Genomic DNA, 16550 nt, shown 5'->3' with positions numbered 1-16550 from the left:
ACAAGTAGGAGGCTGTCGGCAACCTAGAAAGTCAGACACACATAGAGGCCTGCAGCCCTCTGGGGCCCCGTGGAGAGAGGCAAGCTTTGTAGGAGCACTTGCCACCTAACATCTCTGGTCCTTCATTTTTGAATGTATAAAATGAACACATCACATAAGATAACTTGTATCATACCTACCACAGACATACCATCATTCAAATGAAATTATAAAATCACTAGCCTCACAGTTCCCAAACTGTGTTCCAAGGCACCCCATGGCCCCACCATGAGCTGCAGAGGAACCATAGGATGCTTTAAATTTTCTAGGGAAATGTGGTGAAGTCTGTTATACATCTTGTAAAATGCCTGTACCAAGTCATTTGGACTTAACTTCTTAGTAAACAGAACTTTTAGATATTTCTTTCAATCTAGGGGCACTGTGATAAAAATCACGGAGACACTAAGGATGCCGTTAAGAAAGTTCCAGAACCCCTTTCAGCTCTGAGCTCCTCAAAGGCATACCTTATTTACCTCTGTGTATTTGCTACTCTCATAAAAAACAAACAAAAAATGGGTGATCGGGTGCCTCAGTCAGTTAAGCACCCAATTCTTGATTTTGGCTCAGGTCATAATCTCCGGGTGGTAAGATCAAGCCCCGCGTCAGGTTCCACACTCAGCATGGAGCCTGCTTGGGATTTTCTCTCTCTCTCCCTCATTCCCTCTTCTCCTGATATCTCTCTTAAAAAAAAAAAAAAAATTAGAAAAACAAACCAAAATATTCAGCCCTAAAGTTGGCAACATTTGTGAAGGAAGGAGAGAGGGACAGGAGGAGGAAGAGCAGGAAGAAGGAAGGAAATTAATGGAACAGAATGTATAACTGTAGCCTCACCATATACTCTGTCACTGACAGGCGTGATATAACTGATCAAAACTGAACAAGTGAGAAATCGTCTCCCCTTCCTCTTAGGGAAGAGATCATCTCCCCGTCCTCTTAGGAGGCAGGGCTCATCTGATTTACTTAAAAAAATACTCAGCAGCATGACCTCTCAGATCTGAGCTATGCCCTTCCTAGAACCAGTGTATGTCACTGAAGCCAGCAATATGGTGCCGGGGGGACTTCCAACAGCACAGGGTCACTAAACTGCGCCTTACTCATATCTCCCGTGGGCTCTCGATCTGTGTCCTTTATCAGCATTAACAGACTGAGCACATGACCTTCTCCCGTCCCCTGGCCCCATCCATGGGCAAAGAGAAACCCAACAAAAACCAGGCCAAAACTTACCCGTGGCATCCTTTTTCTCGGAAATGTGAGGTTGAGATAGTTATGAGAAATGGAGGATTTGGCCAAACTGAGGTCAGCATTTTCTCCATAGTTTTTGCCCCAAGAATCTGTTAGGAAATAAAAATGGGACAGCGATCAGACCTTGCCACCACTACCCCAGGGCTCACGGGGTGTCACTGCTATAAGATCCCTCCAAGTAATTCCCTCACCCTCAACTACAGATATGAATGGGCTGGGAAGGGGGCCCAACAGTGACCTCCCAGTCACAGGGGCAGACCTTCGGCCTCATGTGGCCCCTGCCCCACATGCCCACTCACACACACAGGTCTGGGTGGGTGGGGGCCACCCCGGTTTGGCCTCCAAGTGAGAGGGAAGGCAGGGGCCGGCCTGAAAACATTAGACACTGGTGTGGAGAGCAGCCAGACATGGGCACAGGGCGGAGATGGCCCAAGGGCACAGCGAAGCCTGCCCCACAGAAGGGCCTTACCCACAGGCCTCAGCGGGGTGGCCCGGAAGAGCTCGTAGAACTTGGAAAGGTACATGACCATGCTGAGCTTGTCCGGCTCCTGGGCCGACGCCATCTCCTTGCCCGTGGTCACCGGGGGGATGCCAAACTCACGCTCAGCCACATCAAATGCTAGCTGGTTGTTCTCCACGGCATCATCTTCGTTCAGAGAGTCGAAGTTGCTGGAGAATCAAAACGAGGTAAAGTTCAGGCACAGGAGACAGAGGTGTGAAGAGCTGAACCAGCTTCCCTGTAAGGAGCCCTGTGGGCAACATTCTGCTGGGTCTCAGCAGGTGGGGAGAGGTGAAGGAGCTGTGACCCCAAATCCCCCCAAATCTCCCCACCCACTGCTGCCTTCCCTGCACTACCCCACTGCTCCCCCCACCCACGACTGCCCAGGGAGGCTCCTTTTCACTTGGGGTGGGGACCAAATCAGATTTAGGCCATGTCAATGTCTTTGCTGCCTGGGCTGAAATAATCAGAAAATAATTTACATCTTTGGAAAACGTATAGCTATTTTACTTTTAAATAGTTCCTTTATGTGCTTGTGCTTTTAATTATAAAAGTATATGGGTATCTTGCATTAAAAAAAAAAAAGAATCAAGGGATCTACAACATACAAAGTAACAAGCAAGCACCCCATCCCCTTCTTGAGGCAGCCTCACCCCTAAAGGTACCGACTGACAACCTCTAGTGAGTTTCCTTTCAGCCTTCTGGATGAACATGCTCGTGGCTGTGGTTACTCTGCAGCTGGCCTGAATCCAACATTAATACATGTATGGGACCTTCAACATCACAAAGTGTGCCCGATCTTCCTATCGACACTGCCATCATTCCCAATTTATAGACAAAAAAACAAACTCAGAGAAGCTAAGTGACCTGCCCAGTGCCGCACAGCTAACTGGTCTGCATCTCAGATCTAATTCCCTTGGCTGTAAAATCCTCAAACTGGTCCCCAGAATGAGGTCTTGCCCGTAATTTCTCTCTGATGGGGAAGTGCCTGGTGTGAATGCTCCACTTCCCCAGCGCAGTGATGGCAGGGATGTGGGGACGAGTGTGAGCACGGAGCCGGGGCTGCTTCTGCTCCTGGTGTGTTCGGAACACAGGTCAACTGAGCTGCTGACAGCTATCAGTGCAAACAGAAAAGAACAAACTCAAGAAAAACTCAATCCAAAGATGTATTTTGAGCCAAGATTCTGCCTCCAGCAGAACCCCTCGTTGCCCTTGTCTCCAGGGTCCCCCCGGGGCACGGAGGCCTCAGCAGGTACAGCCTGCACCCCCGACTCACATCAGCTCAGGCCGGAAACGGTGGATGATGGCACACAGGGCCAGGCCGCTGCGCCAGGATGTGGTCAGGTCAGTGACCTCGACGTGCTGGTAACCCTCGGTTTGCTGCTGGCACCAGGTTAAGAGCTTGCTGGGCCGGATGTCTAGCTCTGCAGCAGGGAGAGACAGACAGTGGTGGAGAGAGTCCTGGAGCAGGTGTGTCGGAGCTGCTTCTTGAGGAACGTCGAGGGAGTCATCAGATAGAAGGCGGCACTCCAGGAAAACAGAAGAGGGCCGTGCCATGGGAAAAATCTAGAAAGGCCTGGCAGGCTATACACAACAGGGGCGGCAGTGGTGGTTCATGTGGGAGGGGAAGGGAGAGTAGGCTGAGAAGGCTGGGTGCCCAGCAGTGGGGAGGAGCCGGTGTCTGGGCAGGCAACAGAAGCCTGAAAGTCCTCTCAGCAGGATGGTGACCCGAGCAAGGCCATACCGATGCTGGAGAGTCATTCATTTAACCATCCCCTCCCTCCACTAGGAAAAGAGTGCAGCACATGCGGCCTGTTATCTGGCTGGGGAGACAAGATCTCCATACGGGAAACAACAGGGAAGGAAAAGCAAGGCCCAGTGAATCAATTGCACAGTTCACTCTCATGCCCTATGTGCTCGACACATATTCACGCCTTTACAACCAATTTGAGGTTGTCCTTGTCCCGGTTTTACCGATGAGGAAACGGAAGGACAGAGGAGAAGTGCCTGGCCAAGGTCACATGGGTCATAGCAGCAGAGCCGAGTGGGCTGCCGGGCCTGGGCCCCCAAAGCGTTCCCCAACCCTATACCCCTGCAACCTGGCCAAGGACCTGGGGCAGTGGCTTACCCCTCCTGGAGAGGCTCATGGATCTCCTCACCGAGCCCAGCCTCTCGAGAGGGCATGGGTGCAGCTCCTTAGTGATGTACAAATGCTTCACCTACAAGCCAAAGAGACCACACAGCTGCCCATGGGTATCTCCCCAAAGCTGGTCTCGGGGCCAGCCCTACTTCGATTCTGTGTCCACCAGCCCTCTGTCGCTGGAGGGCATGACTTTGGGCAAGAGGTCCTGGGGAACGTGAGATGCTGAGCAACGGACCTCAGCTGTCCACCCAAATGCGGGGGGACTCAAGTGTAAAAGCACGAGACTGGCTGATTTTACAAACATCACACTGTTCTTTGCGCTGTTGCCAGAAGTTGGTGGCTGTGGGTTCCTGGGTCAATGGGAGGAAATGGGACTGCAGAACGGGGAACTGAAAGGACCTGACAGTTGGCGGAGCAGACTCTGCCGAGAGGCGTGCTTAGCGACCCCTACTCATGGTGACAGGAAACACGTCAGCGTGTGCGCAGACGAGGACAGATGCTGCCTGTGTTCTAGTTCTTTCCTGCAGGCTAGAGAGATGCTGACTCTCTTGTCTCTCGTGGCTCTCCTAGAGACAGGAACTGGTTCCACAGCTGAGCCAGGAGTTATCAGCGGCCTCAGCCCTAGGGATGGGGCCAGATTTTCCATGGCCTCCCACCTACCGGTCAGGGCAGGGTGACCCAGATGGGGCCTAGGGGAGGACTTACCTGATGGGGCCGGACACAGCTGGAGTTAAGATTTGGGTACCGTGTCCCTGGGTCCAGTGTGTACTGCTCAAAGTTCTTGTTGATGTTCTCCGGAGTGGTCTGAGGTAACAGTCGGTAGAGACTCTCTCTAGGATGAGGCAGAGCCCGGGGGTCAGGGACTGCTCTGGCAGCCGCATGCCTTCATCCCCCCAAACTCCTTCCCCTGCTCTGAAAGGTTTAGATGTGTTTGTGTACTTCTTCCCTGCAATGCCTGGCCCCCGTGGTTCCTGAGACTCACACAGTGGGAGACAGTCGAAGGACTAGGGAGAGGGGGTGGGACGAGGTCCAGCGGCAGTGATGCTGGCCTCTTTCCCCGAGCAGAGGGCAGGGACACCAGAGCTGGCAGCTGAGGGACCTGTGGTTTTGCTAGAACCTCCACTCAGCCATGCTGCCTCCTGTGGCCTCCTGTCCCCTGTGACCACAGGCCTCCACACCCAAGACCCGCAGAGGCCAGTCCCCCTTCCCCGCCCCACCTGCCAGTCTTGATGTCTTCCAGTCCACCAGATGTTACAGCCACGTGGCCAGCAGCAGGGGTCTGGGAGGGAGCCCAAGGTCTCAGCAACAGCAGAAGAGGCCCGAGAGATCAGAAGCCCAGGCAGCTGAGACTTCCCCTCAACCTCTTTCATCTCACAGTGACCTGGCTGTGTTGGGAACCCCAACTTTGGGGCCACTCCAGATCAGGATTTCTCTTTTGCATTCAGGTCCTAAGGTCCTGGCCCCAAGAGAAGTCACTGGAGGAGGCAGAATCTAATACAGAAAGTCTCCCTGGGATCCTGATGATCAAATCAGGCCACATGTGAGAAGGACAAGAAAGAGCACAGAGGCTTCAGGTTCATCCAGGAGCCGCCTGATGGCCAGCCCTGCTCCCTTCCTATCTAAGCTGTGGAACCAGCATGCCCTGCCCCTACCCACCCCCACGCCCAGCTGGAAGCCCGGCAGCAGTACTCACCTTTCAGCAAGCAGCTCCAGGGGAGGGGTGCCCTGATCCCAGCTTTTCACCATCCAGGCTGTGTCAAATGCTGCCAGGAAGCCCCGGGCACAACCTGTGCCCATGGGCCAAAATGGCTAGAGAAGAAAACGTGCAAAATTCCAGTTGGTTCTCATGCCTCCCATCCCACTCCCCAGGCTGCTATCCCATTCTCTCCAGCATTCAGTGTTTGCCCAGCCCGTGGGAGGCACGGGAGGGAGTGTGGGGCGACAGGACAGCCCCCTAGGATTTAGCACGAACACGTTCAGCTATAGCAGCAAGTCACACATAAAAGGGGCTGTGTCCCAGGAATGGAAAAACTGCCAGGGGTCGGGGGTGGGGAGGAGGCTCAAACAAGGCACAGGCAAATGCCCCCCACCCCAACCCAGGGAGATAGAAATTGGGAAGGCTTCACAAAAGAGTTGCATTTATGCTGATTTTAAAGAATGGGTAGGCTTCTAATCTTGATCCATTCAAGAGCAGCAGCGTGGGCAAAGGCCTGGTGGAGGAACGGAGCAGAGTAACAGGAGGGAATGCTGAGAAGGGAGACAGTGGGGTTGCGGGGGGGTTGCCGATCACAGCCCACACACCATGGTAAGTGAGGGCTGGTCCACCAAGCTAAGTTCCAACTGACTGTCCCCTGGGCACCCAAAGCATGGTTTGGAATTTGACTCTTACTTGGGATAAATAAACATTTTTTGGTTACTGCTTACTTTAAAGATAAAAATGTAACCCTGCTGAAAAAGTTGGTTCAAGCTAAGGATGCTTGCAGTTGCCGATGCTTTGGGCAGCATTCTGAGCTGGAGGCCATGGAGGGAAACCGGACTTTGGGGCCCACATGTCTTTTTGTCCCCTCTATGATCTCCCTGTTGCAAGGCCCCAGAGATCTCCCCTTGTGAGGAAAAAGTTGTGGCCCAGTTGAGGGGGTACACGTTCTGAAGAGACCTGCCCATGCAGGCCAGAGTAGGGCTGACTAGTTTCCTACTCTGACAAAGAGGTCAGCGCGAAGGCCCAGAAGTGCGGAGAGGAAGACACCATGAGCTCCTCTGGGTCTGGTGAAAGGGCAGGCCAGGTGCAAGCTGGAGGCCAGGACAGCCTGGCCAAGTCCGGCCCACTGGCAGGGAGCCCGTCCTTCCCCTGGCTGCGGGAGAGCAGATGCCACTGGCCACACCAGAAATGCAGGGATCTGTCTTCTACCGGGAACAGGGTGGTTCCAAACACAGATGCTACCTCGAGCAAGCTGTCGCCCACCAGGGCCACGAGGAGCTGGTGGGACTGGCGCTCGCGCACCAAGGCGGCGTTCTCTGAGGCGTACATAGAGGTGAAGTCAAACATGGCCACGTCAGGCTGCCCGTAGTGGTTCAGAGCGAAGTCTAGTGATGGCAGCTGATAATTGGTGGCGAAATCTGCGGCCTCACGGGCGTAGGAAAGCAGGTTGTCCTGGTTCACGTTCTCTGCGCACAACAGCATCTCTGTGTCGATGTAGTCCTGGGGAGAGAACGAGATTGCAGTGTGGGAATCCACCCCCGTAACGGGCAACCGTTCACACCCACATCTTTGCAAAAGAACTTGGAATGGTTTTGTACAGCAAAGCTAAGCAAAACAGAAACTCAGGGCCAAAGGAATCAAGAGGAACCAAGTCAGTCATCTGTCAGGGTTGACAGAGCTGTGATTACGCCTCACACTTGGCTTTGAGCTTCCTGGCATCCAAGGCAAAAGGGAAATGTGATCTATGGCAGTGCTTTCCTTATCAGAAAGAAGGAAGCATAGACATTCCTAGGGGAGGAAATTTTTTTCCTGGCACTAAATTCTAAAAGAACTATCTCACGTCGGAATTTTGATAGAGAACATAGTGTCGTAATAACCAGCTTACTCAATAATGGTCTTGTGGTAAATACAGAAGATATTTTACATGGCTGGTTCTTGTGATAACTTTAAGTACAATTAAAAGATGAGAGAGCAAATAAGAAATAGTGATTTCATAGCAGACTAAGCTAAGCTAATATGATCCAGACATGATACGTTTGGTGGTCAAGCAAGACCAGAAAAGGCATGAATGCTTGGCAGAGCTCTCAAACCTTCCCTCCAGAATCAGCTCTCTCTTTTCTTGAGAGGCTAGGGCTGCTCAGGGCTCTGCTTTGCTCTTAAAATGTAAACTGTCACACTCCTTGCTAAAAGGAGGAGGGCCGTGGCTTAGAGAGGCAGGAGATCCATTCCTGACAGATGCTGGCAGTGACCTGCAGGACATCCCCCAGAGTCTAATCTGCTCATCATTCATCTAAGAAACTAGAAGGCTTTCCTCCCAAAAGGTGACACAGAAAGTGCAGATCCCAAGGTGGGGCAGGGGCGTGGGCGGGAACCAGTATGTGAGACTAACACAGGCCTCGGGGTTATCCACAGCCCGAGGTCAGATTCCACCTTCGCTTTTCACTAAGCAAATGTGGGCAAATTACTGAACTTCTCTGAGTTTCCATTTTCTCATTTCTCATTCTGGGAATAACAAAATCTACTTCACACAGTGAGGACCGAAGGAAATCATAGACATAAAATCCCTAACCTGACTCCTGGCACATGGTAAGTGCTCAGTAAATGGGAATTTCTGTCCCCTATAATTTATGATGGCACAAAACATAAACGTATGGTGAAGTACGCTTCTGGACCATTCCTCACCCACACACCGACAGGAGCATTTAGAAGGCACAGCCACATCAAGAAATATAGTGACCCACTGTGTCAGTTTTCCTAAAACCAGGATTTCAAATACCTTGTTCCAGAAATTTTAACAGGCTCACACCAAACTACGTCACCCAGATCGTACCCAGCACTGGCCTGGGAGCCCTGTGTCGGGTTGTGGCGTTCAGGTTGGAGTTCTTGCTATTCACGTGTCCTTTCTCACACCTGTTCCTACAGTCACATGACCAATCCCCTCCCTTAAAGGCGTGGAGAGGAGACGGGGATGGAGAGGTCTTGAAAATACCCTTCTTCAGAGCATGCTGTAGGTAGGCTGGCTGACCAGTGAGTGTGAGCACTGCACAGTGAAGGTCGCTGGTGCTGGTGGCCCGGAGAGGAGCATGTGTTGGCCTGGGAGCCCACCTGGGCCAGGACTGCTGGGTGGAGCCACCGGACCTTGTTGGGCAGGAAGTTCCAGGGGAGTGGATGGATACAGGAGCAGGACCACGGGGACGGGGTGAGAACAAGGACAAGGGAGAGAAAGGTGGGGATGGGACCCTATGGAAAGTGGGCAGGCCTGGAGAAGGCGTTTTAAATTAAGACAAAGGCAGGAGAATGAGGGTGGGTCCCATTTTCCACAGGCACAGGTACGGAAGAGAGGCTGTGTCCTAGGCAGAGAGGAGGGCCCGTAGAGGGAGAAGCATCAAGAATAGCCCAGGTGGGGAATCGGACAGAACAGTTGCCCCATGTACTAAGCTGAAAAGAATGCTGGAGACTGGAAGAGGTCAGGCAATGGCTTCCAACGAGGGTGGGTTCAGCATTTGGAGACCAGCTCTGATACGTGCTCACCTTGCCCATTGGCAATGGCACTCCCTCACACAGTGGCAAGAACAAGCCTGCTGCATCCGGGAGCCCTAGCCTGTATGTATACGGCCCAGCAGAGGCAGGGACCGGCAATGGTCCACCCTCCTCATGACAGAGAGCAAGAAGGACAGAGCTGGGAGCCTGGAGACATGGTTTCTTGAGGAGAAACTTCACTCTCCCTTCAGGAGCCATGGGAAGCCCAGAGATCAGCAGGAATAGATGGGGAAGCAGGTCAATCAGTTGATACACTTTCACTCAGCACCTCTGTGTGCCTCTTGGAAGATGCTGACCCATGCAGGGAGAGAAAGTGAGAGAAGACTTGCCATTCCTCTGGGAGCATGACAAGAATGTTAATTTGAGTGGCTCAGGGTAGATGGACCAGCTCCCAGCTATGCAAATGCCACAGAGCTTGGCTGGACACGGAGAGACTCAAGGCCAGAGCTCCTGAACCAAATGGCCATCCAGCTTTCTCATGTCTGGCCTGGGGCCTGTAATTTCTAGCCAAGAATTCCTATCTTATACCTAGGGGGCCCTGCAGCACCGGCTTGGAAAATGCCCCCGGAATCTGTGAGGAGAAGAAAAGCCTTGGTGAGGACACCCACGAGCCTGGGATCTGCTCCCAGCTCCTCCACAGTCATGATGGATTCACAGTGAGTCACGCTGGCCCACCTGTGCCGTGACGGAGAGAGGGGAGTATGCAGGGGCTACGACAACTGTCAAAGAGTTGAGTCACTGTGAGCAACGTGTTGTGGTCTGGACAAATGCCCAGGGATGCCCTGAGGGAACCTTAGTATCCCAGAGGCTGGAATACTCAGCCAGTGAAATAGGAAACCCATGTCGAACTCTGCTTGATGCCCTAGGGTTGGTGTGTGGGGCCGACAAAGCCCTCCTCCGTCCCTCCTTTGCAGAGATGCCCACCATGCTTATAGCCTTGGACACCAAACAGTCCTTCACTATCTGCCACAGGCTTCCCGAGGGACAAGGCAACTTCGGGAGGGATGCCTGTAGAGCAGAGGGAAGAAGGGGACCCCACCCCACCTCCCCCAGACTGGGTCAGCCAGGGAGTACCAGACGTTGAAACCCATCGCTCACACATCTACTAGCTGTGCCCAGCAGCCTCCTGCACCCCCCCATCCCACCATTCACAGCCTCCTGTCTGCAACTCAGGCTCTGAGCAAGGAGGCGTCCCAGGGGACGGCTGGGTTACTCATGGCACCCGGCCGGCAGCCAGCACAAAGTGGCAAGAGGACAGACGTTCATCTCCGACAAGCAACAGTGAATGGTCACCATGCCGCCCAGGCTGCTGGCTGACACCTGTAGAGCAGGCTGACTTCGGACAACAGGATCCTTATCTTGAGGTACCAGGCAGCAGCTGGGGCAGGAACAGAGGCTCTGGAAGGGTTATAAACTTGCCCAAAGAAGCTTCCAGTTCAGGGTCCCCAACTCCAAGTGCTTTCTTCCAACCCGGTGCTCTTTTGAAGATGCAAAGGCAGGACACAGAGGCCAGGAAGCCAGCAGGACAAAAAAGCAGGTATCCAAACCATACAGAAGTTACACAGGGAATCCATAACCCCCCTAGATGGGCCGGGCACTGGGACAGCTACTCTGTACATTCTCTCCTTTACTCCTGCAAACAACCCTTTCAGACAGAAACCATTATTCCAAGTCTCCGGAGAAGGAGACTGAAGTTCAGAAAAGCTAAGCAGCTTAGTCACAGTCCTGAGTTAATCTGCCACAGAGCCAAGATTCAAGTGGAGCCTTTCTGACCGCAAGAAGAGACAGCTCCCTGCCACCCCCATGACAAGAGGGCCACCAAGGGAAATTCACAAGCGCATGCATTCTCAGTGCCCCAGTAGAACTAGGAGCCCCCATTGGCCTCCAAATGACATGGGACCTCTCCAAAACAGGGGCAGGGTTGAGAGAGATGTGGGGAAGGAAAAGACCCCACTGATCTCTTGGGGGCAGAGGCTTACACAAACATCTGGGTGCGGGTCTCAGCCTGGCTCTCTGCAGGAACACGTCCGCCCATAGTGCTGTGGGCTCCTTCATCCAATGCTCACACAACAGCACGGAGGAGGAGAGCGGTGGGCGGTGGTTCCTTCCTGCCTTCCCACCCCTTGCTCTTGCACATGCTGGGTCGCAAAGGGAAAGAAAGGACATGGCAGCCAAGAGATACGTACATTAATGATGACACCTTTGTCAAGCAGGCTCTGCTTCTTGGCGGTCATGACAAAATAGTGGGTGCAGTCCTTATAGTAAACAATGTTCTCAAGATCAATCCCTGTGAAGAGAAGCGTGCATGGACTCAGTCTGACTCCCGCAGGGCCTCGCCCCAGCACAGGTGTCATTACTTACCTGCATGTATTTACGTTAGGCAAGTTTTTAAAACATACAAGCCTAGAAAAGATAACACTGAGGGCTAGAATTTACCTATCTCCACACAGCTAGCTTTTAGCATACTAAGACACTGTTTTGGGGTTGTTGTTTTTTTAAGATTTATTTTAGAGAGAGGGAGAGAGAGAGAGCACGTGCCCGTGGGAGCAGGGGGAGGGGCAAAGGGAGAGAGGTAATCCTCAGGTTGAGTCCTCTGTGAGCTAGGAGTCTGACACGGGGCTTGATCCCAGGACCCTGAGATCAGGGTCCAGACTCTACAGTCGGCTGTTCCACCAAATGAGCCACCCAGGCGTCCCAAAGACACTATGTGTTTTTTTAAAATTAAGATATTATTGATATATAACATGGTGTCAGTTTAAGGTGTACAACATGTTCATTTGATATATTTATATACTGCAATATGATGAAAACACTTTAAAAAAAGAAAACCTCAAAGTCCTCAACGGCTGAGGACCCGTATTTCCAGGCTAGAGCAAAGTGCTACAGAAGGGCCAAGAGTGGTCCGAGGCATGGCACCAAGCAAAAACAGAGCTGGGACTTGAACCCCAGCCAGTCTGATTCCAAGTCCCATCCACCACGCCCCGTATATGGCCAGAGATTCAAAAAGCTGGGTGAATTCTTTCAAGACTATGCTAAGCAATGTTTCTACTATCCCCCTTATGTTGGGGGGTGGGGGGCGGAACCCAGATACCCTGGCAGGAACAACTCAGTTTAGAGGCCTGGGTTGTATAGCTTTGCACTTTCCAGCAATTGCCAAAATACTTTATAGACTAGGTTTCTGCATTAAAAAAAAAAATGCTGTGAGAGCTTAGCTCAGTGGTTCTCAAAGTGGGGTCACCCTGGCTGGCACCATCAGCATCACCTGAGAAGCTAGAAATGCTAAGGATCAGGACCGTGCCCTGGATCTAGTAGATCAAAAAACAGAGCATGGGGCCAGCAATCAGCACTTTGACAAGCCCCACAAGGTGATTCTGATGCACATGCCAGTTTGAAAACCACTGGCTTAGCTTCTCCGAAGGGAAGGAAGAGACTCAAAACTTATCAGAGGTTGACACAGGTGTGCTGGGTAACCATAGGAACCCCTTTATTACCGTTAAGTAGGAAATAGCCATCAATGCAGAGGGACGCCCAGAGAATCGGAGGAAATTCATGGTTGTCACTGTGCAAGGGGCACTGTGAAACAATGGCCAAAGGTGACTATCACAGCAAAATTCAAAGGAAACTCATTGAAACATTTGGAAAAACACTCTCAATGTCCTGTCAGAATCCGTATTTGGTGGTTTGTTGAAGTATTTATCTTCTTAGTTTTTGAGAGGAATGGAGGGTTGAACTCATTCTTAAATCGTGCAGAAGAACACAATATGCTAAAAGAAAATATTCAATAAATTCGTGCCACGTGGTCAGTCAGAGAGTCGGACAACGAGCACACATCCTCATAGCCAAGGAGCAGCACAGTCTGCTCAATACGGAATCCCATTCCAAAAAACCCCACTGGAAAGAGTCCAGCAGGAGCAGTGTGCTCTGTAATGGTCAACAGCCGAAAGGCCTCAATCAGGGGCCAGCGCACGTCTGCCACAAAGGGCCAGAAAGTAAGCATTCCAGGCTTCGCGAGCCATCGGGCCCACAACCATTCTTGGGGGAGCTGCCATGCGCAGTGACATGCAAGACCAGGGGTGACCGTGCTCCAGGAAGCTTTTGTTTATGGACCTGGACACCTGAGTTCCAGACAATTGTTGATTTGCCACAAAATACTCTTTTGCTTTCTCTTCGGCCATTCCAAACTATTGAGACCATTCTTAGCTTGAGGAGAATATGGACCCACATGGCCAAGCACAGTTTGCCAGGCCTCCCATTTGGATGTTTGGGGGCAGAGATGTACAGCCCCTTCAAGAGCCATTCTGCAGCCTGCAAAAGTGACCACTGGGGGGATGCAGCTGCAACATGAACAATATTTACAATGCGATGCCACATGAGAAAACCAGAATCACAAAGAGTACTGACACTCTGCTAAGAGCTGGAGCCATGTGGAAAGGGAGGGTACAAGTGGACGGTTACCGAAAAGCAGTATATGGCAATGAGCACTATTTCTGTGCTAGGTGATGCTGAGTGTGGATGATTTATTTTTAGCATAAAAATTTTAGGGGCACCTGGTTGGCTTAGTCGGTTAAGCGTCTGACTCTTGGTTTCAAGCCAGGTCATGATCTCAGGGTCATGATATTGAGCCCCACGTCAGGCTCCCTGCTCAGTGGGGAGTCTGCCTGAGGATTCTTTCTCCCTCTTCCTCGGCGCCTCCCTCCCCCTCTGTGTCTCCCGACTCACACTCTTTCTCTCTCAAAATAAATAAAAATTTTTTAAAAATTTATTTAACACTGTTGTCACACTGCCTTTCAAGGAGAGATATAGATTTTTTAATCAGGTTAAAAGAAAAAAATCTGGAATTTACTTAATTGGCAGCAGGGTTTCATCCCTCTTTCTCCTTGCCATGCTTCCTTCTCTCCACCGTCATTGTGACTGCCAGACGTGCTAGTTGTTTGTTTACTGTCCCTCCCCAGAGAGGGGTCTCATTTTGCCCACTGCTCTTTCTCAAGCCCTTGAACAGCATCTGGCCTCGGGCAGGCAATCAACAAGTATTTGTTGAGTAAATGAGTATCTTCAAAAGATTTCAAGGCTCACAGCTAGGGGACAATTGATGCGTGGGGGTGAGTACACATTCCCTGGGTTTCTCTGGATGTTCTTCATGCGGAAGGACACCTGGCACCCTGAACCAAAGCACCTACACTTCTTCAGAGACCCACCCAGGTTGCTGGCTCCCTCCTCAGAAGGCTCCCTAAAGCTCATGCTGCATCAGGCACAGTCAGATCTCCACATCAGGGTGGTTTCCCTGGGTGTCCATCACTAGACAAGGAGCTACTTGGGGAGCAGACCATGCCAGCCTCAACTTTGTATCCCATGGTACTGAATACCAGCACTGAACGGGCATATTGAGTAAATGCTGAGTAAATATATCTTTACCCATTTTGACGTACAACATCCAGAACTTTCCCTCGAGAATCTCTCTTGTCCTTGAAGGAATCTGCCCATTTCTATCCTAAGGAGAAGTCCCTGCTTCCACGTAATCAGAGTTGAGTCTCTCAATCCCAAGAGCCGGGAATGCCCGGCATGGACGATGGTTTGGTTTAGAGAAAAGTGAAGGTCCCACCTGTTTCTTCTTTAAGGTCCTGAAAAAATTTCTGGTTGAAGATGAAAGCCACGCCACTAATCTCTTCCACCTTGGCCTCAGCTGTGCTGTTTCTGTTTATGAAGTTGGCGGTGATGGCAATAGCCAACTTCCCACGGAATTCTTTCCTTCTGAACCCTGCATGAAGAAAAAGGGGAAAGGAGAGTCTTTCTTCTGCATTTGGTGTGAAAACTGAGAAAGATTATGGAGGAAGCTGTCCTCAGATGCCTCACAGGCCAGTGAACCCAGAGTTCTGCCTGGAGAACGCGGCAGGTGGACAGGCCAAGTTTTGTACCCCAAGAAGAAACCCATCCCCAGAGGCTTCAGTCAAGGGGACTTTCCCCCTTCCTAAAATCTATAGGACCAATTATTCTGGTGAGGCTTCTACAGACAAAAGGCTCAAGTGATTTTCCCAGCAGGCTCATCATGCTAAAGGCTTGCTAGGCACAGCAGCTAGATATACCCACGATACATGCATTTTGAACTTTTACAATTAAAACTAGGTTGTCAGCGTTTTTTGTGTCCCGCCCCCCTTGAAAAGTAGGATTATGAGATTGAATTCCTGTAGGATGGGAATTTTAACAAATTTTCTATTTCTAGTCTCCAGTGGGTGCTTAGCCCACACTCAGTAAATATCTAATGAGGAGACAGAAGTCTAACTTGTAATTGATTTGATACAATGATTCTTGGGGTTCCTCTAGTTTTTGATGGCTTACATTAACTTTGGTTTTTAATGGTGGTGACACAGAGGATCCCAAGCAGGGGTCACAGTTCACTGGAACACCTTCTGCCCATCCCCTTTCTTTCTAGCATCTGGCTATCCCACAGTCCTGAAACTTCCCTCTGCTCCAGACACTACTGTTTACTCTGCTTAACTCAAGGCTCTCATCACAAGGGCAGGCTCTCTGGACATGCCTTTGTCTTCAGCCTCCTCCGGGAACTCTCCCTACATTTGCTTACCACATACTCGGACCTCATGATGATTCCCAAGCTTCTCTGTCAATATTGCCTTTGACTAGAAACTTTGGGGTTTTTTCTCAATACCGCCTCTTTAAGTCCATCTTCATTAAACTTTTATTGAAATGGTCAAAAATGGCCATTATTCTCTAGTCTAGTATTTCTTAACTGGGAGTGACTTTGGCCCCCAGGGGCATCTTGGCAATGTGTGGAGACATTTCTGGTTGCTACAACTGGGCGCGGGGCATGGCGGTGGGGGGAGCCAGTTGTGCTACTGGAGCCTGGCCTGGAGAGGCCAGGGATGCCGCTAAGCTTCCTACGGGGAGCAGGACAAAGAATGATCTGGCCCCATATGTCAGTAGGGCCAACATAGAGAAACTCACACTCTAGTCTACTTAGTTGGTGCTAAGCTGCCTAAGTGGCTCTCCTTCTTCTTATCCTTCTTTTCCTGTCCATGAAATGCCTAACTATACTCAGGAAAGTGTGGATTTTGGATTTACAAATATTCAGACTTGCAGTTCTACCCAACCATCAAAATGGCCCCCAAAATTCTAGTAGCACAACATTCAGGTTAACAGCTTAAAAAATCTTGGTCAAATATGGGTTACTGATTGCGGGGGTCTGGCAAGTGTAGGGATGGAGGCAAAGAGAGAGGCAAAGGAGTAGGGAAAGGGTCCTGGTGGCACAGCTGGTGGGTAGGACCCAGCTAGGCAGTCCACACCTCTCAAATCCTCCAGCATCAGCCCTCTTTTCCAGGAGTGTGTTCTGTCTTTGGGGGACGTGCCCTCTCCATCAGAAACCGACAGCCTGCAGC

At 51.1% G+C, this 16550-nt stretch overlaps 1 protein-coding gene across 11 annotated transcripts in view; it reads right to left on the bottom strand.

Annotated features, from left to right (window-relative positions):
- Positions 1-16550, bottom strand: part of LOC116600015 (F-actin-monooxygenase MICAL2) — a 212235-nt gene that overhangs the window by 108796 nt on the left and 86889 nt on the right. For all 11 annotated transcript variants that reach the window (XR_004289471.1, XM_032359953.1, XM_032359954.1 and 8 more), the window contains exons 7-15: positions 14762-14917; positions 11349-11449; positions 6865-7122; positions 5617-5732; positions 4629-4755; positions 3909-3999; positions 3057-3204; positions 1751-1950; positions 1264-1370 (exon numbers count right to left, since the gene is read on the bottom strand). Coding sequence is in view for 10 of the 11 variants with exons in the window: in XM_032359953.1 (XP_032215844.1) it covers positions 1264-1370; positions 1751-1950; positions 3057-3204; positions 3909-3999; positions 4629-4755; positions 5617-5732; positions 6865-7122; positions 11349-11449; positions 14762-14917 (1304 nt within the window). In the remaining variant the exon portion in view is untranslated. The remainder of the gene's footprint in view (positions 1-1263; positions 1371-1750; positions 1951-3056; positions 3205-3908; positions 4000-4628; positions 4756-5616; positions 5733-6864; positions 7123-11348; positions 11450-14761; positions 14918-16550) is intronic.

Source organism: Mustela erminea, chromosome 9 (assembly GCF_009829155.1).
Source record: "Mustela erminea isolate mMusErm1 chromosome 9, mMusErm1.Pri, whole genome shotgun sequence".
Classification (NCBI taxonomy): domain Eukaryota; kingdom Metazoa; phylum Chordata; class Mammalia; order Carnivora; family Mustelidae; genus Mustela; species Mustela erminea.
This window is presented reverse-complemented; position numbering and strand designations above follow the sequence as displayed.